Source organism: Tursiops truncatus, chromosome 9 (genome assembly GCF_011762595.2).
Source record: "Tursiops truncatus isolate mTurTru1 chromosome 9, mTurTru1.mat.Y, whole genome shotgun sequence".
Classification (NCBI taxonomy): domain Eukaryota; kingdom Metazoa; phylum Chordata; class Mammalia; order Artiodactyla; family Delphinidae; genus Tursiops; species Tursiops truncatus.
Genome location: NC_047042.1, coordinates 59986143 through 60013906, shown reverse-complemented (window position 1 = coordinate 60013906; position 27764 = coordinate 59986143). Strand labels below are relative to the sequence as shown.

Below are 27764 nucleotides of genomic sequence, written 5' to 3'. Positions count from 1 at the left end.
TTGTATCACTTGTGTGAGAAAATTAGGATCGGCCTATGTGTTAAAGTGACCTCACGATCCAAGGGCATAGACCAGAAACCCAGGAGCTGGAAGTTAGACAGGCCTTAAGAGGAAGCAAGGTGCGGTAGGCCATGGGCAGCCCTGGCTGAACGCTTCCACCACCCCTCGCCCTGGGTTCACCAGGCTGTGCTACTGTGGGCACTGGAACAGCAGGCCGTGGCTGAGGAGGGAGCCCCCAGGGCCCCAGAGTAGCCTCAAGCTTAGGGGTGATCCAGAGGCCACAGGGCTGTGTGTCCCGTGGTGTCTGCCTGTGTCCCCAAGCCTCAGAACTTAGGAGGCTCCAGAAATGACGGAATCTCAGGACCAGGACTTGGGAGGGGGTGTGTGTGTATAAACACACGCACATACTCAGACATGCGCACACACACGAGCCAGCAGACACCCCTGGGCTAATACGTATCTCCTTCTGACCCATGGGTACTTTCCTGTGCGAGGTCCCCAGGGTGTTAGGCATACAACACTCACTTCCCTGTCTACTCGCACCTGGAGATGGATGAAGAGAGACACGGGTGTGTCCATGTCCCCAGGTCCACACTCACACAGGAACACACCAAGGCAAACGCACAAGCACAGAGCACAGACCCACGGGGAGCATGGAGAAGGCAGCACACAGGCACACAGACAAGCCGACACGGTTAACAGGACACTTGCACACCCGCAGAGACCACCACATGCAGCACAGGGCTGCCCCGGGAGGCCACACCGGCAGGTCCCGGGGAGAGGCTGGGAGCGGCAGGCTCCGATGCTGAGAGAAGGCTCAGAATGAAGATAAGTGAGGCCCTTCCAGGAGCCAACTGCTGGAGCCAGCCCAGCAGCCTGTTCATCTCCATTGCCTCAGGCGTGTCTGCGAAGAATCTAGAGTTTTCCTGGGTGCAGGGGACGAATGGTGAGAGATTAATCACTCCTCCCAGCAACCGAGTTATTAATCACTCCATCTGGCCGGGTCTGCTCCACCAGGGCAGGACTGTCCTGTGTCCAAAGGGCCTCAGGGAGACCCTCAGTTGACAAGTGGGGGCCCTGCAGCAGCGGGGGCGGGCCGGGCAGAGCTCTGGGCGCTTCAGGAAGGAGTGACCTTTGTGCCCTTGTGCACTGCCTCCAAGGCTGCTTTTCCTCCCTGGGGTCAGGGTGTGGAGAAGCAGGCTCTGGAGTCCTCAGGTGACAGGGGACCCGGCAAGTGGGGTACCTGCCTGCCCCGGTGAGGGAGGAGCAGAGGTCTTGGGACCCCAGGCAGGTGCTGGGGTGAGTGGGTTGGGACGTGGATTCTCAGTGGGTTACAGGGGAGGTGGTTACCTCTCCTCTCATCCCCACCGCGTGGTCCTTCCTTTTTCCCTCTCTGCCCCCGTCCCTCCAGATCAATTTTGTATTTCTGTTCAACATCGTCAGGATCCTAATGACGAAGTTACGAGCATCCACCACGTCAGAGACGATCCAGTACAGGTGAGTGATGGGTGCCTTGACCCTCAGCGGGGGAGGAATGAGGAGGCCATCTGGGCCATCCCCCTGCCTCTGGGCGGGGCCCTCGCTCAGGCTCCCAGAAGAGATGCCAGCGAGTGAGGCCCCACGTGCCTCAGGGGCTCAGATGGGTCTTGTCACCCTTCCCCCTCCCCAGGAAGGCGGTGAAGGCCACCCTGGTTCTCTTGCCCCTTCTGGGCGTCACCTACATGCTCTTCTTCGTCAGCCCTGGGGAGGACGAGCTGTCACAGATCGTGTTCATCTATTTCAACTCCTTCCTGCAGTCATTCCAGGTGGGGCACGTAGTGGGATGCGGACACAGAGAGCGCCCCTGACCTGGCGTGCTCAGGCACCCGTGCCCTCGCTGGCTTGGTTTAGTTCGTATGCACTGAAATACAAGCGCGTGCACATCCTGAACCCAGGCCCTGGCGCCGTCACTCCCACCCCAGGGCCCAGGTGGGCCCACCCCTGACTGGGTCAGGGTCACCCTAGCCTGCACCTCCTGCCGGCCCAGCCCCTGCTCTGAGGACTCATGGCAGCCTGTCACTCGCAGTGGACCCCAGTACACCTGCTCCACGATGGGGGTGCCTACCCAGCTCTGAGCCTCCGGGGTCCCGAGTCAGAGTGTTCCCCCAGTCATCCTGTCCGCTCTCCACCCCCCGACCCCCCAGGCAGAGTGGCTCCCTGAGCAGGTCACTGACATCTCCCTCTTCCTTCCCAGGGTTTCTTTGTGTCCGTCTTCTACTGCTTCTTCAATGGAGAGGTATGACACCAGGCCTGGGAGGCCTGTCCTCAGACCCCACTCCAGGGAAGTTTGAGGGGAGCCCCCCAGCCTTTTGGGCATCCCTGGCTCTGCTCAGCTCTGCTCTGGAGAAGGGAAGGGAAGTCTGGAGAAACCACCCAGCTTTGGGGAGACAGGAATCCTGCCTGAGGGACTCCAACCAGTTTAGAAGGTTGACTCTGCAGGTCAGAAACGATATACCGACTCTCTCATTGCACTCGGAGAGCTGGGTGGGCAGGAGCCCAGGCCACAGGGGCTCACAGAAGAAGGAAGCCAGAACACAGGTGATGACAGGAGAGCGCTTTCCAGGAGCAAGTCAGGTGTGAGCCGTGCATCCAGGCCTTTATGGACCCAGGGAGCAGAAAGACACCAGCGCGTCCTTTTCTGTCCCCTGCCGCCGCAGAGAAGGCCACACGCCTGTGGGTGGGCTCCAGGGAGCCAGGCTCTGGTGAAACTTGGTTAGCTTACAAGGCCCAGAATCCCAGCGCGGCGGACTTGGGGGAGATGTTCGCTCAGGCCTGTGGTGGGTGAGGACACACAGTGGGTGCTGGGGCAAAGAGCAGACACCCTCCCAGGGCCCGAGAGCTTCCAGACACCCCAGAGGAGTGCCAGTGCCATCCTGAGGCCTCTTCGCCTGCCCGTGCACAGGGCAATGGTGGGGTCTGCATGCCTGGGTCTCTGTCAGTTAAAGCAGACCCCAGATAGGAAAGTCCAACAGTGGAGACCGGCACGTGCTGGAGGGCAGGGAGAGAAGGGGCCACTAAAGCAAGCAAACAATGCTTACGGAACGGTTATTCTGTTCAACCACGTGCCAGGCTAGCCTGTGGGGGACATGATCCAGTTTGCAGAAAAACTTCTTCCATTGCAATACAAATGAGAATAGAACAGCACCAGTGACGGGCAGGTCTTGCAATGACTAGCTCTCCACCTCAGCTGCGTGCTGTGGTAAGCAATGCAGATCTTTCAGGAGGTAGAGGAGGTCAGGGCTGCAGAGGAGGTGAGAAGGACACCTTTTGGAAACAGCCGGTCTCTGGATGTGAGGCTGGCAGTCAGGGGGCCGCCCCAGCCTCCCTTGGTGGCCCTGCAAGGGGTCGGGAGCAGGGGAGGGGACCGGCCGGGACCCAGGATTGGCCTCCACAGGCCCAGTTGAGCCGCCTCCTAACCCCGCAGGTGCGCTCGGCTGTGAAGAAGAAGTGGCACCGCTGGCAGGACCGTCACTCCCTCCGGGTCCCCGGGGCCCGGGCCGTGTCCATCCCCACGTCACCCACGCGGGTCAGCTTCCACAGCATCAAGCAGACGGCCGCTGTATGACCCTCAGTACCCTCACCTCGCCCATCGCTCCGCCATCGGGACAGCCTCTCCATCCTCCTCCGGCACCTTTCTCTGGGTTCTCCTGGCTGCGCAGGCTCTGATGGGGGCAGAGGGAGGGGGGAGACCAGCCCTCCAGGCCGGCAGGAGGGAGGCTATGCAGCAGCACGAGGGGCTCTCGGGAACCAGGGCCAGCTGGACCCCAAGTCTCAGTGCGAGAGGGAGCTGAGCCGGGAAGTCACGGGAACCCCCGGAGGAGAGCGGGTCACAGGGCTTCAGGAATTGCCCACACCAGCCTCTGGCTGGATCCTCACTGTCGCCCTGTTCACTGATGAGGAAACTGAGGCCCAGAGTCAGGGAGGGCCTGCCCAAGTCACACAGCTAGTTCATGACAGACCTGGGGCTCCTTTGCCCCACTCATGGCAAGGGTCTTCCCACCAGCGGCGGGGTGATGGTTGGTCCCACCCCCTGCCTTCTGCCTCTAAGTTCTGTGGCGCCCTCTGCAGTTGGAGGGAGGCACAGCAGCTGGAGTAAGATTCATTCCACTGGCTTCGTCCCTGGGACTCTCACTCAGAGAAGCCTCACCTACACCCCATCCTCCTGCCCCTCGGACCCTTGGAAGGATGCTGCCTCCTTTCCTGAGAGCCCTCTTCTCAGCCTAGTCCACCGATTCAGGGCCTTGGGGAGGGGCAGGTGGGGAGGAAGAGGTTGCCAGGGCAGCCGTACACGCTTAGACCAACCAGATACAGGGTGTAGGACGAAACGGGGAGGAGACACGTGGGGGACGACAGGCTGGGAGGAGTAGGGTAGGAATAGCAGAAACCAAAGTACGTCTTTGGTGACTGGAACTAATCCCTCAGCCCACACCTGAGACTGGGCTTCGGCCTCCCCTTCAGAAACAACATCTCCACTGTCTGTGAAATAAACTGTGCCTCTGTGGAAACCCGGCCTCCTCCCCTCAGGTTTGAAGGCGTGCTGTGGGCCAGGGGCGGTGGGCTGGGTCCATCATCATTTGCAGAGACGCTCGCCCTGGCCTGGGGCCGGTTCTCCCTCTCCACCTGTGCCTGCAGGTCTGTCCCTTATCGTTTGCCCAGGCCAATATCTGCCCCTCCTCTCCAGCTGAAGGCAGTTTAATTCATCGTGAAGGAGAGGCCTAGCTCCCCAAGCAGGCCATGGCCTGTCCCTGTTATGGAATCTGGAGGGAAGTGTAGAGCAGCTCCCCTCCCCCCCACTGCAGTCTCCGTGAGCCACAACCAGGGCCATCTCCATCCTGGCCTCCATCCACCCTTCCCTCCAGGAGAAGGTGGGAGTCAAGGGGCCAAAGGAGCCATCAGGCTGGGGATCAAAAGGGCTTTTGCTCTAGGTATGCCCCCTCCCCCATTTTTTTAAAATTATGTGTCCCATCTTGCACATTTTTAAGTTGACATCTAATATTTTTCACATAAGTTTTAAAACTTGTGCGGGATGTGATTTCTGGCATTTGGTAAATATTTACATTTTAAAATAAAACTGCCCCAACCCTTTAAAGTACATCTTATGAAATCCAAACGCAGCAGTGATTTCATACTCTCATCTATTTCAAAACAAAAAAAAACAAAACCCACAACCTGCTCTTCTTTAACAGTTGGAAATTCTAGGTTGTTCCTTTTCTCTTTGAACCTATGTTTTCACTCCATTCCCCCTACAGAATTGTTTTTGCTAATGCAGCACTTTTTACCGTTGCAAGTTTTTTATCGCTCACCTTATCATACTTCTCTGCCACAAATATATATTTAGAAATCGGAATTGAAATAATTTCCTGCGACCAAAGTTTCTAAGAGTTTTTTAGAAAGTCTTCTGGATTGAGTTATTACAACTAATTTTTGATGTAAAATATAAGGTACAGTTGATTAAAACAACATAGATACTAAAAATTTTATAAGTAATTGTTAAACCTAAAAAGGAAAATACTGAAAACACATCTTAGTGAAACAGATAAGAAATTAATTATTTGTGAATCTGTGGATGAATCAGGATTCAGCATCATTTTCTTTTTCCATTTTTAGAGCGCTACATGCTGAGAAGCCTTTCACACAAATAAGGAGATGTCGTCCAATTCTCCGAATTCCTTCTGAGATGCGTGCCCAAAATTGCAGGGTGATTTATCATCAGAAATGATCTGTCAACTGGCCACTTGATTAAGTCCTCTTTAAATCTGGCTGGGAAAAATGAAATGAAAAATCTCAGACTTGTCTGAGTTCATAGTAGGGGCCACAAATCCTGCTTGAATAAATGAATGAGAGCCAGATCCCCAGAAACTTCCAGACGTTAGCTACTACGCTTTGGAAGGAGAGCCTGTATAGAAGGGACCCTCTGAGGTAGAGTCCCATGTCCAGTCTGGATATCTGCTTGTTGGACAAATGCCTGAGCATGGAGGGGCAGAGAGGAGCTGATTCTAGATCTGGAAGAACGAAATTCATCCCTCAGCCTCTGTTGTGAATACAACAAAGTAATTAATTGTGATTCTTAATTAGCTCTTCAGGGCACTGAGTAAGGCTCCCTCTGGTCCCCTGAGGCCCAACTGGCGATAAACAATCCGGCATCATGGATCCCCATGGAGGCCCCTCTGCCCAAGAAGGTGGAGAAATTCAAAGACCTGCCATTTCTTCCTGCCTCCTCCAGTTCTGGCCTCCAGTTCTCTGGGGAAGGCTGGTGGTAGACCTGCGAGCGACCCTGCAGCTGCCTCCTTTCCTTCTTATTCTTCCAGCTCAGCCCCAAATACATCGTCCTTTCAGGGCTTTCCAAAGGGTGCACTAGGGGTCTGTGTCGCTAGTTCCTAAGCAAATGAACTCCCCCAGCCCTGTGTCTCTAAATCCATCTCATTCCTCTGCCTGACACAGGTTCTGGGCTCTCCCCAGCACCATCAACAGGCACACCTGAGTGGTAAAGTCTGCATCTGGAGGAATGAGGAGAAAGAAGTTCTTCCTTGGAAATGGGATGGATTCTCTTCCCTAGAAAAGTATAAATGTATAATGTGCAAAAATACAGCGTATTCAATAGCACACGACATGTCTACAGAAACCGTCAAAGGAACCACGGATCCAAGTTTAAAAGCCCCTGACCTCCGGATAAAATGTAAATACTCTGATTTAGCTAATAAGAATTCCCTGTGTTGGTGGTGTGTGTTAGAAGCACCAGGGCATTTAAAGCCGCACAGGTTTCTGAGCCCACTCCAGACCTCCCGAAACACGATCCCGGGAGGTGGAAACTCGCACTTTTAACAAGCATCCTCACACAGGAGGGCCCTGGGAGCCCCCAGCACACAAGGTGTGTCCCGTGCTGTGTCTCCCACTGGCAGTGGGCAACTCTTTCCCGAATCCTCTTCAGTGGCCACACTCACCTACAGTATTTATGTAAGGTTGGCTCTCCTCCAGCAGGCCATGAACGGCATGAGGGCAGGGGCTTGTCTGCCCCAGCCCTGAATTGCCAGTACCCAGGAAATGTCAGGGTTTCAAGAGAGAGATTTCATTTGAACTAAGGGTTCCAAAAGCATGAATCTGAAAACCACTGAATCTGCACAATTTTAGTGCCTTTGTTACCGACCTGGGTCCTTGGATTCTTTAATCAGTAGAAGTTGATAGGAGGTCAGACGAGAAATTCAGGCAAGGCTTCACTGGGATTCATGCTGCAGCGCGAGGGAGCGAAACCAGGTAACAGGTGCCCTCGATCGCTCCCGAAGCGGGGGAGGGTGAAAAGCTGGTCCCTTAAATGCGTAGGGGTGAAGTGGTGGGCTGGGAAGCAGGGGTGGCTTAGGTGGTCTGCCCCCCTGCTTGGTGGCGCTGTGTGCAGGGGGCATGCCCAGTACCCCGCTTTTGCTCCCAGCACCTCAGAAATGACAGTTGGTTTGTGGCGATTTTGTATCTTATTGTTCATAATTGCCCCAAGTCCCATCCTATCTCACCTTGGCCTCTTTCCTTTTGGTGCCCTGCGGGGTAGGAAGTAGTTTTCTAAGTGAGATTGCTGGAGGGACCTTCTACTGAGGCACAATGGAATGAAAAAAGACAGCACACAAATTTGTAGAAATTGTAGGTCCAGGTGGATCAGTGCATTGAATGTGGAGAAAGGAAGGAAGACGTGAACATTGCATGGCTCTGCATGGCAGATTGGACTAAAAGTTTCTCATTTAATCTTCTGAAAAATCCTGCAATACAAGAACTTCTCTGGCAGTCCAGTGGTTAGGACTCCACACTTCCAATGTAGGGGGCGCAGGTTCAATCCCTGGTCGGGGAACTAAGATCCCATATGCCACACAGTGTGGCCAAAAAATTAAAAAAAATTTTTTTTAAATCCTGCAATATAGAAAACTCAGTTTAAAAAGAAAAAAAGGTAGCTACCATGAGTTACCAGTTCCTTTCAGGGGGCCTCACGCAGATCCAGGAACTCTTGTCTCTAAAAGGCCCTGGAATCTTAAGAGTTTCTCTGTCTGGAATCTCTTCTTAGGTCTACAAGTTTTATAAAAATTTTTAAATTTACTACTTTCATTTTGGTTATAATCTAAAAAATTTAGTAAAACATATTTTACCTTAAAACACCTTTTTCATAGGATCAATTGAAAGACAGTTTAACAGTACAAAACTTTAGCTCAAGTTTCTCATACTGAGGATTCCCTGATGTGTTCCAGGGGGTTTAGAGACCTGTTTCTTCTACAAAGTCCACTACAATACCAAGTTTGAGAACCTGCCTTGGTCAGAACGACTCAGAGGCTGTGGGGTTTTTGCCAAGTAGGGCAGGTGTTTTGAGCCAATGTTGATCTATGTATGTATGTCCAGGGAAGTCATCTTGAAGTAAGCCGTTTTTTACACCAAAGCACTGAACGTGGCAGCTGCCCTGGAGAAGATGCCTTCAGAAGTCATTCAAGTATTGATATTTCTTGAGCACCTACTGAGTGCCAGTTACTCCACTGGGCATAACGGAGGACATAGCCTTGAATGAAGTGACCCAAATCCTTGTCCTCATGGAACTTACATTCTGATGGGGAGACTGAAAATTAAACAAGACAAACAAGCAAAATGTGTTATGAAGTGTTAAGCTCTAAAGAGGAGAAGAGGACAAGGAATGGGGGTACGAAGGGTGTACGGATCTTAATGTGCCTGATGGGGAGAGGGTGTGGCTCAATGTTGAAACTGTAGATGGAATGGCTGGGGGAGTGTTCACTGGGCTGATGGCTGAACAAAGTCCTGGAGGCAGTGAGGGAGAATGTGTAAGGATTGGGATGGAAAACATTGCAGGCAGATGAACAGAGAGGGCCAAGGGCCCGCTTCCGTGTGTGCTGGGCAAACAGGACAGAAATCAGCGTGTGTGTGTGTGTGTGTGTGTGTGTGTGTGTGTGTGTGTTTGGTGGGGAGGGGGATGGGGGCCACGCAGGTGTTATTCTTGAGTGACAAGAAAAGCCACTGAGCTTTTGGGTTGAATGGGATCACTTTGGCTGCTGGGTGTGACAGATTGTGAAGGGGTGCAGGTACAGCGAAGAGTTCAGGTAAGAGTCTTTGGCTATAGAGCAGGCGGGAGATGGCAGTGCCTTGGACCAGGGCGGTGGCCCAATTCTGAATAGCTAGTGAAGATGGATCTGATGGCCTGGATGCGGCACGTAAGAGAGAAAACTCAAGACTGACATCTGTTGTCACTAACCCAGAGGAGAGGTTAATGGAGTGGACCAGTTTGCAAGCTTGCTTCAGAACTCTTCTTAGAAAGATGGGAGCTCTGGCCTCAATTTAAAAAAGAATGTTCATAAAGATTTTTTAAAGCTTGTCAGTGCTTTTTTTCTTTCCCATAATCTCATCCTGCTTAATCTCACTGTCAATTATTTCGTCCTCAGATGCAGAACAGTGGGTTTGGATGAGCCAAAGAAGGTTTTAATTAGCATGAGCTGTTTTAGTTAGCATAACTGCTTCTGCACTAATTGCTGGTGATTGAGTTTTAAGACCCAACAAATGCAGACACTGGCTGGAAAAATTCTACTTCGGCTCGCTTCTGCACCAAGTCCTGAATGGTAAAAGAGGAGGGCAGTGAGCTTTGGTTCCCAAAGAGAAGGGCTCTCTCTTCCCAGGCCCAAGCTCAAGAAACTTCCATTAGGTTCAGGCTCAGGCTGTGGCCTGGGACAGAGGTGTGGAGGGTTAGAGCAGGGCTATCACAGCTAGATTCTCGAAGAGTCAGGACTGGAATCCACTTTGCAGGGTTTCCGACACAGAGCTCACAGCTGCACCCACCCCCATCCAGCAAGATCACAGCTCCTTAAGTAAAATCACCCGGGGAAACCGAAATCCCGCTTCCCCGTCCCCACACCTGCTTGTCTAATTGTGTCACTGGATACAAGGTTCTTTTAAATTCACATTGTCAAAGAGAAGCTCCTTTCGGGAGAGTGATGGGTCCAGCACTTCACATGGCAAGAAAGTGCACAACGGTGCAAGAGTAGGCAAAACACTGAAGGGAACAAGAGGAACGACGCCCCCTCTGAGGGAGCCCCTAAGGCTCATCTTGATACACTGTCCCTGTCCCCAACACGTACAGTCCACAGCATCTGGGCTCCCACAGAGGAGACAGACAGTGCACATTTGCTCATTCAAACAGACCCTTTCTCTTTGAAATCCAACGAATCCAACTGTCCATGACCCAGGACTGGGTGTCTCCATCCAGTGTCCACAGCTGCAGTTCTGCAATCTCCCCTCTGGCCAACGTGGAGTGGGCTTAGAATTAAAAAATAAATCAAGCCTTTCTCATTTAACACAAGGGTCACCCACCAGCCCCACCCCACAGGGCCCAACGCAGGTTCACCGGCCTAAAGTCGTGCTGATGGAGAGCTTTCTTCTTTCTTTCTTTCTGAATGAGGACACAGTTTCCTTAATGGTAAAGAATTGTCAGCTTTAGGTTATACACGTTGCCCACAGTAACACTGCCTGAGTGTCTGAGTTGACTCACTTGGGGAAGTGTCTGCCTCCAGAGTCTACCCTTTACTATGATGATACCTCAGCCGCAGGAAATGACATCGGGCAGGAAAACGAGAATGGTTATAGGTTCTGGACCCAAGTATCAACAAGCACAGAGCAGTCAGGCCAAAGACAGGCACCTCCCACTCAGCTGGCTCCGCTGCAACTCGCAGGAGTGAGAGGAAAGGTATTACTCAGCTGTTCATGGATGGACCTACTAAAAACTTAAATCATTCTGTTCAACCAGCTTTCAGAAAAGGAAACGAACGCTCAAGGAGAGGAGAAAAAGGAATGAGTGACTCAGGTGACAGTTCTCCCCTCTCCAGGTGAGAGCCTCTTACGGTTCCCGTGTAATAACTCTTAGCACTCCTCCCAGACCCAGACGGCAGACAGCGGTGCGCATGTTTATGCCCTAGCTGCTTGCACTGATGACTCAGTTTTTTTAAAAAATAAATTTATTCATTTATTTATTTATTTTTGGCTGCGCTGGGTCTTCCTTGCTGCAGGCGGGCTTTCTCTAGTTGCGGCGAGCGGGGGCCACTCCTCGTTGCGGTGCATGGGCTTCTCATTGCGGTGTCTTTTATTGTGGAGCACGGGCTCTAGGCACACGGGCTCTAGGCGTGCGGGCTTCAGTAGTTGTGGCTTACGGGCTCTAGAGCACAGGCTCAGTAGTTGTGGCGCACGGGCTTAGTTGCTCCGCATGTGGGATCTTCCCGGACCAGGGCTCAAACCCGTGTCCCCTGCATTGGCAGGCAGATTCTTAACCACTGTGCCACCAGGGAAGTCCCTGATGACTCAGTTCTGACACATGCCCTAACCTGGGCAAAAGAACCTTAAATGGCTTCACAAATGATGCCTAAATGGTTTTGGTAAATCTATATATCGAGGCGGACAGGAATGCTGTGAACATCCTGATGCCAAGCAAAAATTGCATGCATTTTATGGGAAATACCCCAAATGGGCAAATGTTGAACAGTGGACAAGAGATAAAAGTAGGAAATAAGCAAGGGCGAGAGAGAGATGAGAAGAGGAAAATTTTAGCTTGATAGGACATTAAGCAAAATCGGTGGTTGAGGACAGAAATGGGTTCGTGGAGACAGAGAATATCAGTGCTATAGTCTACCAGTGAGCCTGTGGACAGTCTTCTTGCCGCTTCCCTCATCTTCCTCTCTAGTGCGGGCAACAGAGAGAGGAAGATGAGGGAAGGCACAGTTTCTCGTGAAATGAGTCATGGCTGAGAAAACTAGACTTCCTAACGTGGCTGAGAATCTGCTGCTACAAACTCCAAAGTGTGGGACATAAGGAAAGGTCTTGAGTTGCAGGGCGAGGTTGTATACAAGTAAGACTTTCCGGATGGCAACAAACTGTCTAAGCTTTGTAAAAAGTGACTGAGTAAGGCTTAGGTGCAGTTAGGATAGTGACAAGGACGGGAAGTAAGTTGTAGGCTCCTCCAGGAGCCCCCATCCCTTACAGACCTACGAACCTGTCCAGTTAGCCACAAAGCCAACTCCACGACTCTATGGTACCGAGTGATAAAACTCAAGGTCAGCTATTTGGGTTTGCAAAAGCTCAAGCTTTCCCAGCACTTGAGAAGGTAAGTTTCCACGGCTGTCAGAGAACCCACGGATTTCCTCATTCTCTGAGGCTGAATACGCCAGAGCACTTCTCTTCTTAAAGGAAAGATTTCTTCGGACCCTTCAAGGCACGCTTCCTCTAGTCATCTTCATCCCCAGCCACAAAGGTAGAAACTAGCAGAGCACAGATGACAGCGTAGTGCGATTTGATCGTGTACTTTGAACTTGGTTCAAAACTGGTTCTGCCCCCTACTAGCTGAGTGAACCTGTAAAGCTTCTGCTTCCTTTTTCTTTTATGTACAAGGACAATAAGGATACTTAAATTATTGTAAGGGTAGAAAGAGAGAGCACAAGGGACCTCTCTTAGAACAGCCTGGCACGTGGTAGGCACCCAGCAAACGTGCCCTTCTCCCTGGAAACACTGTGCTCCAACCACTGAGTCCTGGGGAATGGGACAGGCCAGCCTATGGGGCCGAGGAGGGGAATTCACTCCCCAACACTGGGCAAGGGAAGCAGGATGTGAGCTGTAGAGGGTTCGTGAGCACACATTCACATTTCATGCTCACAGCGGAGCAATGAAAACAATGCCCGCTAAATCCATCTTTTCTGGGAACTTTGGTGTTGACAACTTTTGACCCCTGTTGTCATTAGAAACTTTGTTCAGAAGACCCTTCCCCACCCCGGAGTGAGGGGGGCGGGGTTCAGGCTCTTTATGGCTTGAGGTGAAGCCTCCGTTCTAGCAGAGGTTTTCCTAAGGTGCTTTCAAAAGACTGATGCCCGGCCAACAGAACTCAATACATTGGTTTGAGGGAAGCACAGATGTGAGCAATTTTTAAAGCTCCAGTGTCTCCAGTGTGCAGCCAGGGTTGAGAACTAACTCACTGCTGCGACAGGTTTAAAAAGATGTGTCCTGAAACATGCAAGGAAGGTACACCATCCCAGCTGGGAGAACAGAAGTCACCAGCACCAGAGGGGCTCCTGGCAGGAGGGCAGGGCCACAGGCTACTGCTCTCAGGCATTTCCTGGTGAAGCTCCCAAATTACATTCCAATTGCGGAAGAGATATTAATCCCCTCCACATGGTCTTAACACAATTATTGGTTAGACACAGCCCAGTAACCAAGAATTATTGAAGAGACAAGAGGCGAATTTTGAGGCACAGCAGAATTATTCATCCATTCATTTGCTGAATCTTCAGCTAGATTTCTTTGTGCTGTAGGCCAAATGCCAAACAAACAAAACCTGCCTACCTACTATGCCTTACACACAGTCAGACTATCAGCAAAGATGCTGGTGCAAGGCTCTCTCACATGAGTGACGCTATCAAAATCTCTCCATCCTAGGTGCCCCCCCCCCCCGCAAGAGACACAGATTAATAGTTTTCTCTGGTGACAGGAGGTTAATTTAGGAGCAGCTGTAACCAGAGATCATTTGCATTTATTTCCAGGTGATCTGGTTCTCTTGTGAATAGACTCCGCTGGCTAAGACAGTCACTACCGTTACCCTAAGTTTATACTGGTTAAGGGACCAAAAATAAATAAAGGTCTAGAGTGAATGTATTTCAAGTGATTTATTGAACAAAATAATTTTGCAAATTGTTGTCACAAAGACCTTTGGACATCAGACGTCTCCAGTACCATCTCACCCAATTAGTAAGATCATTTCTGTATTTACACGACTTGGCAATGATCTCCTTTTCTGGAACGCTCATCTGTATTCAGTATTTTACTACTATGAGCTATTAAGCACTACTAAGGTTCTGGACTCCTGCAGAACTCAGGCACAGGACACCTCTCTAGACTCAGCTCCTGAATTCCAACCGAAGTTTTAAAGGAACTCCTGTGTTCCTACGTACATTCCATGGAAACCAGTTAGAATCTGACCCTTCCCCGTCCCTGTTTTTCAGGACAGTGAAGAACAGATGTGGCTTCCCTGAGAGGCAGTGCCACTTACCCAGCTCTTGAGCTACAGCCCAGTTTGCTACATACAAATACATAAATAATAAGGGCCTTACAGTATATCAAGCCAGAAAGACCCTGGCTTTATATACGCATCGGGCTTGAACAGAGGAGAGGGGTGCGTGCACACAACTCTTGTGTGTAAAGAGCCTCTTTGTTTAGAAAACAACTCTTTCGCTGCTTGTGCTCACAATGAAGCACACGTGACACAGAACCACAGGGCTCTGCCACTGGCCCATCTTCCCCACTCAGGGAATCAGTCGCTTCAGAGACACCGGGTGTTCTCTCAGGAGAAATCACGCATTGCACATAGAGGAAAGAACAGAGAAGGCAGGGCTGGTAGAATTAATATCCAGCATCTAACTCATGGCAAATGTATTTTCCAATGAAAAACGAAGAGCGCTTGGGTTCCAATCCCTTTATGATCCGAAGTAGGTAAATCCCACTATGTGTTTAATGTATCTTTTCTCATCAAGGAGCTCATAACAATGTCTGAGGTGGCGGTGACTGTCTTGACTATGGAGGTGCCCACTGTAAAAGGAAGTTAAATAAATGGGAAGAAGTAAAGACAACTGCCCCCCACCCCTACTCCAGCCCCAATGTGACAATGCTGGAATACACCCCAAGTGAAGAGCTAGATTATTAGGAATCTGAGGTGAAAAGAATCCCTAGAAAATAAAAACTCAGTTTATTTAAAAGCTAGTTCCTTCTCATTTAATGATGAATACTTTGAAAAGCACTGGGTAGAAGAGAAATAAGTTTCAGTGAAAGGCTTTCTTCCCCATATTTGTTAAAACTTCAAGACTCATCCAAAGTCTATTTATTGACGACCTACTACGTGCAATACTGTGGTAGGCGTCATCGGAGATGAGATAAAGATGAGAGAATCCCTGGGGCACTCTTCAACTGCTCTTCACACCCAAGACAAAGGAAAACATTCTGGAAAGGGCCCCTCCCCTCCCCTCTACTGTCTGAGAGGAAGATGGGAAGCCAGACAGTCTTGGGTCTGTAAATAAAGAGCTGCTCAAATTGGCACATCCTTGAATTTTTTCCTAACAAATAAACATCTGTGTTCTGAGTGTCCTGTACAAAAACATCATAGAAGTAAAGTCCCTCAAAAGCTGAGCCAAAAAAATACTAGTGATTTCCAGGGCTACCTGGGAAGCCAAGTACGAGCGCGTCTTAAAATTCAAATAGAGGCTTTCTGTCAAGGCACCCCCTCCCGGAGACTCTGTCAGCAGGACAATGGGGTCAGCAGCCCTGACCCCACCCCGGCAAGCCTCCTCCGCACCTCAGCTCCTCCCAGAAGCCGCCCACCCACTCAGAGACTGCTGCCTCTTTGGCACAGTGCATCACCACCTTCTCGGAGAAAGAGAAAGGATAGAAAAGGCAAGTCCACAGACAGATGAGTGGCTGCTTGCAGCTGGGGCCGGGAGGCGCATGAGAGCTCCTTTTGGAGCGACGGAGATGTTCTAAAATTGGAAGGCAGTTACACAGCTCTGTAAATACACTAAACGCCATCAGATTGTAAGCTTCAAACAGGTGAACTTTACGGCTCTCTGAATAAAGTTAACTTTAAAATGTATTAACTGTGTTTAACATTAAGCCGTGAGTGTCTACCCAAAGGTAGGAGAAATAGCTTTGCTGAGAACGCGGAAAGATGAGCAAGCGGATTACAGGTTTGTTCAGAATTCCTTCAGCTTTAATTGTGGGAGTAAGATCAGGCAGCCACTGAGGATAAAATGCAGTCCCCGGGAGGAGATGCAATGCTGTTTTTTTTTTTTGTAAAGTGGACATGATGAGAGTTATTCTTTTATTAGCGCAAATGGTCAAAAGTTGCCAAAACTGTCCTCATTCTTCGATTGTCTCTTTTTTCCCAGTTTCTTGACCTTCAAAGAGAGGATATCTGGCCTCCACATCAGCCCACGTGATGCTGCCATTGGCCAGATCGCGAACTACGCTGGGCAGTTCAGAGACCTGGGGTAAAAGGAAAGAGAAGTCCCAGAATCAACCACCTCGATTAGATTGTCCAGAAGAGGATTCACCCTGAACTCAGGAAACTATATAGAGAGCCAAGGCAGTGTCTACACAATGACAGGATCCCTCTACAAACTGGTCCCCATACCATGTTTCTTGTGACTCCCACTGAAGCCTCTTTACCTCCTTCCCAGGCCTGGGTTCAGGCTCTTCTTCCCGCCCAGAACGGCTGCCTGCTCCCTGGATAACTCAATTCTCCCGCACAGCCTTTCCTAATTATTCCAAATCTCTGTGCCACTTGAAGTTACTTCATGTGTGTAAAATTTAACTCTTAAAACTGGGGTCAATCAAGTAACATGAGTGAAGGGAGCTGGGAAACTGGAGAGCTCCCATGAAGGGGGCCAGCCGTTCCTCAGCCAGAACCGAACATTGGCTGCCACACAGCAGGGGTTCTCAGACTTGAGTAACCATCAGAATCACCCGGAGGGCTTGTTAAACCAGTTCTGCCCGACCTCTCTCTCTCTCCCCCAACCCAGTTTCTGATTTAGTAGGTCTGGGGTGGAGACTTCTCTTTCCTAACAATTTCCCAGGTGATGCAGGTGCTGCTGGCCCAGGGACCACACTTTGAGAACCCCTGCCCGACGGGAACATCGGTTCAGAGTAGCCAGATCTGGTTCTGTAAAAAGATGAGCCAGAAATCTGTGACCTCTGTAGTAGACTAAAAATTCCCTTGGAAAAAAGCAGTCTTTCACTTATGTTTTCCCTATTACTCTCTGTAACAAGCAGAGCACACGATAGGCACTCTAAATAAAAACCTGCTCAAGACAGTCAGGCGGCTGTCAATTAAAGTGGCCACTCTTTCCTTTCCCTCCTGTACTTTTCCCATCTCCACTGTTCCCTTCCCATCAAGTAAAATTACTGAAACATTATTCACTGTTTTGAATTGATTAATTGAAAAAGTTTATACGTACTCATGTGTACATTTATATAGAAATATAAAGATAAAACTGTCTACGCCCCCGAAAGCCTACCAATAAAGCTATGGCAACAACCACCAGGGATCATATTTCCCTTGTCCAAATAAATAACTATAAAAGGGAACTGTGAGAGAATGAGCCCAGAGTGATCTAAATGGCTATAAAATATTAGAGAGGGCTTCCCTGGTGGCGCAGTGGTTGAGAGTCCGTCTGCCGATGCAGGGGACGCGGGTTTGTGCCCCGGTCCGGGGGGATCCCACATGCTGCGGGGCGGCTGGGCCCGTGAGCTATGGCCGCTGGGCCTGCGCGTCTGGAGCCTGTGCTCCGCAACGGGAGAGGCCACAACAGTGAGAGGCCCGCGTACCGCAAAAAAAAAAAAAAAAAAAAAAAAAAAAAAAAAAAATATATATATATACACACATTAGAGAAGTGTTAATGAATATTTTCATAATTAAGCCAAGGAGGTTTGGAATCTGTGTTCTGATAGTAACTTATAATTAAAATTAAAAAGAAAAAAAAAGGGGAGCATAAACACAACAAAATCCATCTCAAATCAGAAGGAACCAGTACACATTTCTAAGATTAAAAATGCCAAAGAGAAGGCAGCCACCTCTGCTCTTATCTGCCGCATGGAGTCTCGGTCCCGCAGGGTTGCCGTGTGAGGGGCCTTGTTCACTGTATCAAAGTCAATGGTGATGCCGAAAGCCACGCCGATCTCATCAGTCCTGGCGTAGCGTCTTCCGATGGACCCCGAGGAATCGTCTACTTTGTGAGAGATGCCGTGCCGGGTCAAGGCTTCCGCTATCCAAAATAAATTAAGTAAATTAAAAATTTAAAAATGAGAAAGTCCCAATGTCATCTCAATGTCGTACAAGCTCAGGACGCTTATAAAAGGGACTTACACCAAAGAGCAGTAAGTTGCAGTTGCCAAGAGAAAGAAAAATTCCAAAAGTATCATCCCTTGCTGGCGCCCAACCCCTCACTCATACCTACGTCTCATTCAGCTGCAGGGGAACGAGCATCAGACTAGGAGCCAAGGCCAGGAGGCTTGCATGACCCTGAGCAGCTCAGTGAACGCTTCCTGTTTCCCAACTCTGAAATATGTGGGCCACACCAGGTGGCCACTAGGATCCCTTTCAGTGCTGTGGGTCCAGTGGCTGTAGACCCACTGGGGATGTTACCCTCCACTAGGGTTCCCCTGATGAAGCAAGCAGCAGGGTCAACAGGAGAAGCAAGGATGTTTGAAACCTGACTCTTGGGTCCTACGCTGACTCATTCAAATGCAGGAGAAAACATCCCGAGCAAGCATACTCTCTCTCTTAGAAATAAGACCAGATGCTAAAATCCCTTAGATTTAGTCTTCATTCAATATGTATTTTTATTGAAGAAAAGAGACATTTCTGGGGCTTCCCTGGTGGCACAGTGGTTCAGAATCGCCTGCCAATGCAGGGGACACGGGTTCGAGCCCCGGTCCAGGAAGATCCCACATGCCGCAGAGCAACTAAGCCCGTGTGCCACAACTACTGAGCCTGTGCTCTACAGCCCGTGAGCCACAACTACTGAGCCCGTGTGCCTAGAGCCCGTGCTCCACAACAAGAGAAGCCACCGCAGTGAGAAGCCCACGCACCACAATGAAGAGTAGCCCCCGCTCGCCACAACTAGAGAAAGCCCGCGCAGCAATGAAGACGCAACACAGCCATAAATAAATAAATAAATAAATAAATTTATATATATAAAACAAAGAGAAACATTTCCTAAAATTCAGTCTACTTGACAGTATTCCCATGGAGATCACCCAACTGGATTTGCTTACATAATTCCTTGACAAACGGCATGAACTCCTGGTTTTGGCTCAGTGGAAGGACGGAACATTTGAATGGAGCGACTACAGCAGGGAAACTGAAGAACTAGATGGTTTGGAAAGAAAGAAATCCAAATACGTTAGTGTATAAAGATCTAAACATTAATGTCCAATCTTCACTGTTAAAATACTAGAAAACATGATATGAAAAAGCAGTGTGACAAAACAGAGAGAGCAGGATATCCAGAACTAGAATCAGAAAGATCTCGTTCTCAGTTCTGAATTTGGACCAACTCAGTGAACTCTCCCTCTCTGGAGCTTAGTTTCTCCATCTAAAAAGTAGACCTCTACCATCTGCTCTGCTTACTTGGCAGGTCTATTGTAAGAAAGTTAAATGACGTAAAGGCATTCTGAAAGCTACCATCTAAGATGGTAATTATTTGGTACCACTTAAAAGCCTTACTTCTTTCCGTGGAGATCCCTAAAGAACCTCCTCCCAAATCATCAGAGAAGTAGTGTCAAAAGACAAAATTCCATTCTGTCCTTTAAGAGATTCAGCATAGGTGAAGGCTCTCTGAGCCTTAGTGACTACGTAAAACAGAAAAGCTTAATCAGCTCACAAATGTGTGTCCCAGAGAAATAGTAGAAAACAAACAAGAAAGATGCTCTGTATACCCATAGAAAAGTACAGCCCCCCTAAACTGCTCCTGAAACAGGTTTCAGATTTATTCAGAAATAAAACAAAGATACTCTATTGAAGGCAAACTAGTCTACCATTTGGGGGTGGAAATGAGAGCTGAAGATAGTTCTTAAATAATATCTGTAAAAAAGGTTCACTTGAAGGCAAGAATATGAGACTCAGAATGAATAGGTCCCATTAAAATAATGAATGACACAGGGTCCAGTGTAGCCCCCCCAAAGCCTGATTAATCTTCAATGCCAAGCAATGGTGAATATTCCACTGTAAGTAAACCCTAGACTCTATCAACATAGTACCTGAATCATGGAACACTCAGAATTCTACTCCTCTCCTCCATCTTGTGACAATTTCATTTAATGTGAGAGAGAAGTGGGGACCTGCCTTTATAGAAAATTAATTTTTTTTATCTCACTAGCAATGCTTTTATACCAAATTTACAGGAAGATGGATCGAGGGACTATGTGCTAACAATTTAGAAACATACTTGGCTTCTCACAGCCTAATCAAATTTCTCTCCATGATGAGAATCTCTATGCAATTCATAAAACACTATAACTAATTTATTCTTGCCTAGCCTTTATGAAATTTTTATTAAAACTCTAGTTATATCAATATCATTAGATTCAAAGGAACAGCTAAAAGATTTTTTAAAAAACTTTTCATTAGAAAAATAGCAGGAAAAGCTTGAAGCAAACTTGACTTCTAAAAAGAGCACATTCCGTTAAGTATGACATCATTCCTCAGGAAGAACCATGCCTTATGTTTGCATGTCTGGTGTCCAGCTCAGGTGCTTACTATCTGTTAATGAATGAAAAGCTGCTCCTTAAATGTCAGGAAATGAAGATATAACTTTACGGCAGAGAATAAAAGTAGTTTTATTAGCTACACGTTACCCATGGTACGTCAGACTTTTAAAAATACTGGTGCCAAGAACTCATCAGTCCGTTTTCAAGATGAAACACCCTAGAAAGAACTACATGTCCAACATTGGGTACACACTCAGCTTTAGCTGGTCATGCAGGTAACAATGCTTCTTTCAGTTAATTTGACCTATACAACCTCTCCTCCCTAGCGTTCTTCTTCTGAGTGCCTTTCCTGGAAACCTGAAGCTATAAATTAAAGGAGTATAATTTCCACAGGCAGAGGCGAGGTGAGAAAAGTGAAATTAGCCAGAATGAAGAGATACGTGGTAGGCATGCAGCAGTGATTCAAAAGCATCCGAGCCAAAAGAAAACTTGAGGGAGTGGATGAAAACTTCTTAAAAACATTTATCTTTAGTTAGGCTTGAATGTTAGGAAAGGCTACACCTCACATGCTACTGCCCAATTTATTATCTGTCAATCTCCCACACTGGAATCACCTGGGGTTCTTATTTAAAAAAGAACCAAAAAACCAGATCCCTGAGTCTCAGACCTAGTGAGAATCAGTATCTCTGGAATAGAACCTAGAAATTTACATCTTTTACCCCCAACAAACCCTAGACTATTTCATGCAATTTGAGAAGGTTCCTTTCAATGCTTTACCAATGTATAAATACAGTTTTTTGGTTTGACCAAATTCTATGAATTATCTCCTCCTTCCCAATTTTCTGAAAACACGAGCATATCCAGAAAGTACCATTCCTTCCATTGATGCAATACAGACAGTTCTCCCAAAGTAATATGTTCTGTCTCAGAACTCAAATGCAACTAAAACAATGGCATCTAGAATAACCTACACATCCAAGCTCAAATGAGATAAAAAAGTGCTTTGCTTTGTAAACAGTTAAGCAAAGGTGTTAACATTACAGTAAATAACAACTGATTGTTTCAGAGTTGTCTTAACATCACTCAGTAAATGTTGTTCTCTGACACTGTAAGAGAACAAACAGTACACTGTACGTGACAACTCACCGTTCTCTGTTCATCTCCCTCGCGTATTTGGAATGTATGTTCAAATACTGTATACATGATCCTACCCAGGCCAAATGAGGGTTCGATTACACTCGGAACAACTTCTTCCACTGCAAGAGAGAGAGAAATTCAATAACACTCTCTCAAACCTCACATAATGCATTTCAGGTCCTCTCTAAACAATTCTTACTGGCCCTAAAAATATTTCTATTCTAGATAGATGGTGATCGACCTTGTACATCAGGACAAAGAAATCAGAACCATCCTAAAAACTATTTCCTGGTAGAAAACACAGTGCCTTTAAAGAGAAAACCGGAGTGAAAATTTTTTTACCAAATTTAATTTTGTTTATACAGCATAAAAATGAAACAAGATACCAGGGTATTCCTTCCCCAGTTGGTAAGCTATGAACAACAGCTACCACATTCTATCATCTGCCTCGGCTATGCAGAAAGCATTAAAACTCTAGAGCATCTGTAAGACTTCGTTAGAATTAAAAAATCTACCACCACAGCTGGCAAAATTAACAAAAACAACTCCTACGTACAACAAGTGTCATTGATTTGTGTTTTACTCTTTATCTTGCTATCTGGATGAGAACTCCTTAAGAGAGCCAAGTTACTGCCATCGTATTTCCAAGGTTCTGGGGTCAGGAGCCCCTCAGAGAAGAGTTGGCTCAGGGACCAGCACTCAATCCAATACATTTACGTGGGGCGCCACGGCTCTTCCCATGGGTGAGGCTGTGCCTGTGGTATACACAGGAACTGTCTTCATTGTTACTTATTATTCAGAAAGGAAGCATGGCTAAGCACTATCCAGGTCTAAGGTAACTGACCCTAACCTTGGAGAATTTATGTTTCAAGAGAAATGAGATAATTGGAACCAAAAACTTACACATGAGAATAACATTTCAGAAATATGATCAAGGCATTTCCCGCCCATCCTTTCCTGGCATCCAAGCAATGGTGAAGTACAGCTCTGAGCCAGCTGCCAGGATAGTGGCTAAAAAGCCCCAGAGCAAGAAGAAGGATCCCCTGCTTCCTCCTATCACTTTTCAGACTCCTTTTACAGCTCATTGCAGCCTGGTGACAACGATGCAGGCCAAACACAAATGGAAAAGGAGGCCTGCTTGCTCCATGGGCAGTAGCATCTCAAATACCCACTACTCTTAGTTTCCAGAAGCTTCAATTCAGCCAGTTAACCACAAGCATCCTTCGTATATTCTCCAAAATAGTCATTTCCCAATTCATGGAATTTGTTCTACCAAAAATAATCATCTCCTCGGCTTTTAAAAAAGCATGAAAGATCACTAATCTAAACTACTTTTAACAATTTGCTAAAATAGACAGAAGGGATGAGTTCTCTCTTTTGCTTAAGAAACAAAAGGACTTTTCCTTAAAGTGAGAAAAGAAAAAAAAAGATGTTTTTAATCAAAGAGATATTCTTCATATGTACCTCAGGTCACACAGGAAACATAAAGGTGGCATTATAAATTATTCTTCAGTATGAGTACAATTATGTTTTTTTTAAAACAAAAACCTGAGATAATACCTTGAACATATGCATCAAATTTAGGGTTATAGCATTAAGGATTTTTCTTCTTCAAATTTTCCATAAAATGGTTATGCTATGAAACTTAAAAAAACAAAATGCCTTTAAGGAGTAATGATTTTTGTTTGTTTGTTCCTTAATTATTTTTACAAATTTACCATGTAGTGTTTTCTGGAACCTCTTCACAATGACCATGTCTTTTGTCAACTGAAATGTTTTCCCTTCAGTTTCAATAGTAAATTCCCTGCAAAGAAACAAGGCACATTACATATTGGTGAAAACACATATCCTATGCCTTAGTTTAAAGAAGTTATACAGACTGCTAAACTGTTTTTCATTTTAAGTGTAATACAACTTGGTCAACAATCCAGATATAATAGCTGAAGTCAAATTTAAATTAGTTCATAAGGAATACCAAATTAATTATTCTAACAACGGCACCAAACAGTATTTGGGGAGGCACCCAAAAATGTGGTTAGTCTTATAAAATTCCACAAGTGACTTATGACCAATTCTTTTGGTTTTGAGATCAAGGTAAAACCAAAGAAAAATTTTTTAAAATTCAGTTTTAGAATAATTACAATAAATTCGTCAAAAACAGGCCTGCTGGCAAAAAGACCACTGTTCTCACTACTGTCCCAACAAATGTAAAAATGACCAACTTGTCATCTTACAGAAAGAAATTTTAAAACTCCCACACTATTTCCAAAATAAACTTTGACACTTACGTTGATGAAGATCAGCTTAAAAGAAGTTTAATGATTCTGCTTGACATGTCAATATAAAATACTATCCCCACAAAAATTACTGCCTGCATGCCATATGTTCACATCCTGAGATACGCCCATTCCATTTCAGGTTATAAGAATTCACCTTGGGACTTGCCTGGTGGTGCAGTGGTTAAGAATCTGCCTGCCAATGCAGGGGACACGGGTTCAAGCCCTGGTCCGGGAAGATCCCACATGCCGTGGAGCAACTAAGTCTGTGCGCCACAACTACTGAGCCTGCGCTCTAGAGCCCGTGAGCCACAACTACTGAGCCCACGTGCTGCAACTACTGAAGCCCGCGCGCCTAAAGCCCGTGCACTGCAACAAAAGAAGCCACTGCAATAAGAAGCCCGCGCGCCACAACTAGAGAAAGCCCGCACACAGCAATGAAGACCCAACGCAACCAAAAATAAATAAATAAAAAAAATTTTTTTAAAAAAAATTCACCTTTATAAAGCACTTCGTGTAATACCTGTATTTCAGCTTATGAAGTATTTCCTCACATTATGAAGATCAATTTGGATGTGTCTCAGCTCACAAGCAGCTCAGGGCAGGGAAAAGAGTGCCCTCATGTGGTTGTCCTTGAAGCTGTACGGCTGATACATGGTACACTGCGTTTTGCTAGTTTCCTGCAGTGATAATCTCATGCATCATATGAATGGTTTTCATTGATTGCCTCCACTTTTACTATTCTGTCTGAAGTCTGTGCACACATGCATTAAAGACTCCATATAAACAGTATCATATATATTGTCTCTGTGAGCACAATCTAAGTGTAGAGTAGGTAATAATTATAAAAAAGCTGAAATTAGCAAGGAGATAGCCATTATTTGAGAATAATTTTTTAAAACCTGTCTTGTTTGTAGATAATGATATCTGCTAGTAACCTATGTTTACTTTATTGGCATTTGATGTTATTTTAGCATAAACAGACATTAATTCTGGGAGACCAGAAATGTTTTAAAATTTCTTGTAAATTTTATCTTCAACTTACAAGAGTTCATCTTATGATAGTTCTTTTGACAAATACCCATACACATGCAACCACCATCGCCGCAAATGTTCCCCTAAGTCCCTTCTCCTTCAATCCCCTTCACTGTTTCTATCGCTATAAACTAGATTTGTCTTTCCTAGAATTTGGCGTATAATCCTTTGTGTAAAAGGGGTTTGGCAAAATTTCTGTGTATGAAATAGGGTTTGCAGGCCATATGCAGACTCTCATACTCTGTTTTTTTAAACAATGCTTTGAAAATGCAAGTCATTGTTAGCTAGATAGTGGTACAAAAAACAATATGAAAGATGTTTCAAGTGTACTTAAAATGTATACTCTTTGGTTATCAGGTATTCTATAAATGGTGAGTAAGTTGATTAACAGTATTTATATCTTCAAATTCCTATTGATTCTTTTTTGTCTACTTGCTCTACTGATCACTGAGACAGGGGTGTAGAAATCGCCAACTGTGATGGTAGATTTGTCTAACTTTCCTTTCAGTTCTGTTAAGTTTGCTTTATATATTTTGAGGTTGTTTTTAGTGGCATACAAGGTTAGAGGTGATGTGCCTCCTTGATGAACTGATCCCTTTACCATTATGAAATGCAACCTGGTAATTCTCCTTGTTGTGAAGTTTACTTTGCCTGATGTTAATAAGCCACTCCACCTTCTTGATTAATGTTTGTATGGGAAATAGTTTAAAATTCTTTTCCTTTTAAGCCTATTTGTGTACAGGCATACCTTGTTTTATTGTGCTTCACTGATACCGCATTTTTTGCAAATTGAAGGTTTATGGCCACCCAGCATCGATAAATCTCTCAGTGCTATTTCTCCAACAGCATGTGCTCACTTCATGTCTCTGAGTCATATTTTGGTAATTCTCACAAAATTTCAAACTTTTTCATCATTATTATATTTGTTATGGTGATCTATGATCAGTGGTCTTTGACGTCACTAAAGATTTCAACTTGCTGAAGGCTCAGATGGTCGTTAGCATTTTTCAGAAATGAAGTATTTTTTAATTAAGGTATGTACATTGGTTTTTATTTTTTATTCTTTTGGCCATGCCGCACGGCATGTGGGATCTTAATTCCCTGACCAGGGATCAAGCCCATGCTCCCTGCAGTGCAAGCATGGAGCCCTAATCACGGGACCACCAGGGAATTCCCTACTTTTTTTTTTTTTTTTCTGTACGCAGGCCTCTCACTGTTGTGGCCTCTCCCGTTGAGGAGCACAGGCTCTGGACGCACAGGCTCAGCGGCCATGGCTCACGGGCCCAGCCGCTCCGCGGCATGTGGGATCCTCCCGGACCAGGGCACAAACCCGTGTCCCCTGCGTCGGCAGGCGGACTCTCAACCACTGTGCCAACAGGGAAGCCCCCTATTTTAAAAATATAACGGGTATTGCACACTTGATAGAGTAGGTTACAGTGTAAACATAAATTTTACATGCACTGGGAAACCAAAAAAAATTTGTGTGACTCACTTTATTGCAACATTCACTTTATTGCAGTGGTCTGGAACCGAACCCACAATATGTCCGAGGTATGCCCGTATATGACAGTTACAGTCAGTTTCCTGGAAACAGCATTTAACTGGGTCTCGAATCTTTTAACCAGTTTGACAGTTAAAAGCTATTAATTTGAGTGTTTACATCATTATATTTAATATAACTATCAATATTGTTGAGTTGAAATCTACCATTTCCTGAGTTATTTACTATTGGTCTCATCTGTTTGTGGTTCATTTTTCCTCTTCTCTTGTCTTTTTCTGGAGCATTTTTTATTATTCTATTTTAGCACTCTCATTGGGTTATTAGTTATATCCCTTTGGTTTCTGTGTGTTTTATCCAGGCAATTGCTCTGGAGTTTACGGTATGTCCTTTTCTTAACTTACCATGGTGTACCTCCACACGTAATGTACACACCTCAAAACAGTATACATATTCTCACGTATTCCCAAGTCTTCGCTCCCATCCTTTGGGCTACTGATGTCATACATTTTACTTCTACACATTATAAATTTCACAATACATTGTTATTGTTTTTGCTTTAAACAACCCATTATCTTTTAAAGAAATTCAGAGATGTCATTTTAAAGAAATGAAAGAAAACGTTACTCATATTCACCCACATATTTATCATTTCTAGAACTCTTAATTTCTTTGGGTAGCTCTAAATTTCCACACTTCTGCCTGAAGGACTTTCTTTAACATTTCTTGCAGTGTAGGTCTGGCTGGCAATGTACCCTCTTGAGTTTTTGTCTGAAAATATTTTCTCTTCATTTTTGAAAGATATTTTTGCTGGGTATACGGCTTTTGTCTGTAACCACTTAAAAAGATTTCATTCTATTGTATTGTGGGTAGGTACACACAATTTCATTTGAGATACTGCCTCTGGATGTTCTATTTGGTTCTTTTTTACATATACATTCCCACTTCTCTCTCATATGTTCATGTTTTCTCTTAACGTCCTTGAGCGCAGGAAGCATATTTATAGTAACTGTTGTTTTTTTAAAATTTATTTCTTTTTGGCTGTGTTGGGTCTTCGTTGCTACGGGTTGGCTTTCTCTAGTTGCGGCGAGTGGGGGCTACTCTTCGCTATGGTGCGCGTTCTTCTCATGGTAGTGGCTTCTCTTGTTGTGGAGCACAGGTTCTAGGCGCACAGGCTTTAGTAGTTGTGGCATGAGGGCTCAATAGTTGTGGCTCACAGGCTTACTTGCTCCGCGGCATGTGGGATCTTCCCGGACCAGGGGTCGAACCCGTCTCCCCTGCACTGGCAGGCGGATTCTCAACAACTGTGCCACCAGGGAAGCCCCTATAATAACTGTTTTAACATCCTTCTGTATTACTTTCATCACGTTTGTCATTTCTGGGTGTTTCTTTTGACTGATTTTTCTCCTCTTTATGAGTCATATTTTCATGCTTTCTCATATGTCTAGAAATTTTTTATTGTTTGCCAGACACAGTAAATTTTACATTGTTTAGTGATGGATTTTGTCGAATTCCTTTAAAGA

General features: G+C 46.2%; 2 protein-coding genes across 6 annotated transcripts in view; one reads left to right on the top strand and one right to left on the bottom strand.

The window, feature by feature from the left end:
- Nucleotides 1-11096, top strand: part of CRHR2 (corticotropin releasing hormone receptor 2) — a 51021-nt gene extending 39925 nt beyond the window's left edge. For 3 of the 5 annotated variants that reach the window (XM_073809794.1, XM_073809795.1, XM_033863127.2), the window contains 4 exons: nt 1412-1497; nt 1670-1805; nt 2234-2275; nt 3464-4544. In XM_073809794.1, the coding sequence (XP_073665895.1) occupies nt 1412-1497; nt 1670-1805; nt 2234-2275; nt 3464-3604 (405 nt within the window). In that variant the 3' untranslated portion in view covers nt 3605-4544. Of the gene's footprint in view, nt 1-1411; nt 1498-1669; nt 1806-2233; nt 2276-3463; nt 4545-5646; nt 5738-6480; nt 9630-10810 lie in introns of those variants that run through there. The other 2 variants (XM_073809793.1, XM_073809796.1) reach the window with 2 other exon arrangements.
- Nucleotides 11097-15774: 4678 nt separating this feature from the next.
- Nucleotides 15775-27764, bottom strand: part of GARS1 (glycyl-tRNA synthetase 1) — a 40375-nt gene continuing 28385 nt past the window's right edge. Inside the window, exons 13-17 of the mRNA XM_073809792.1 lie at nt 23151-23236; nt 21442-21551; nt 18862-18955; nt 17659-17849; nt 15775-16071 (exon numbers count right to left, since the gene is read on the bottom strand). Coding sequence (XP_073665893.1) covers nt 15946-16071; nt 17659-17849; nt 18862-18955; nt 21442-21551; nt 23151-23236 — 607 coding nt within the window. The 3' untranslated portion in view covers nt 15775-15945. The remainder of the gene's footprint in view (nt 16072-17658; nt 17850-18861; nt 18956-21441; nt 21552-23150; nt 23237-27764) is intronic.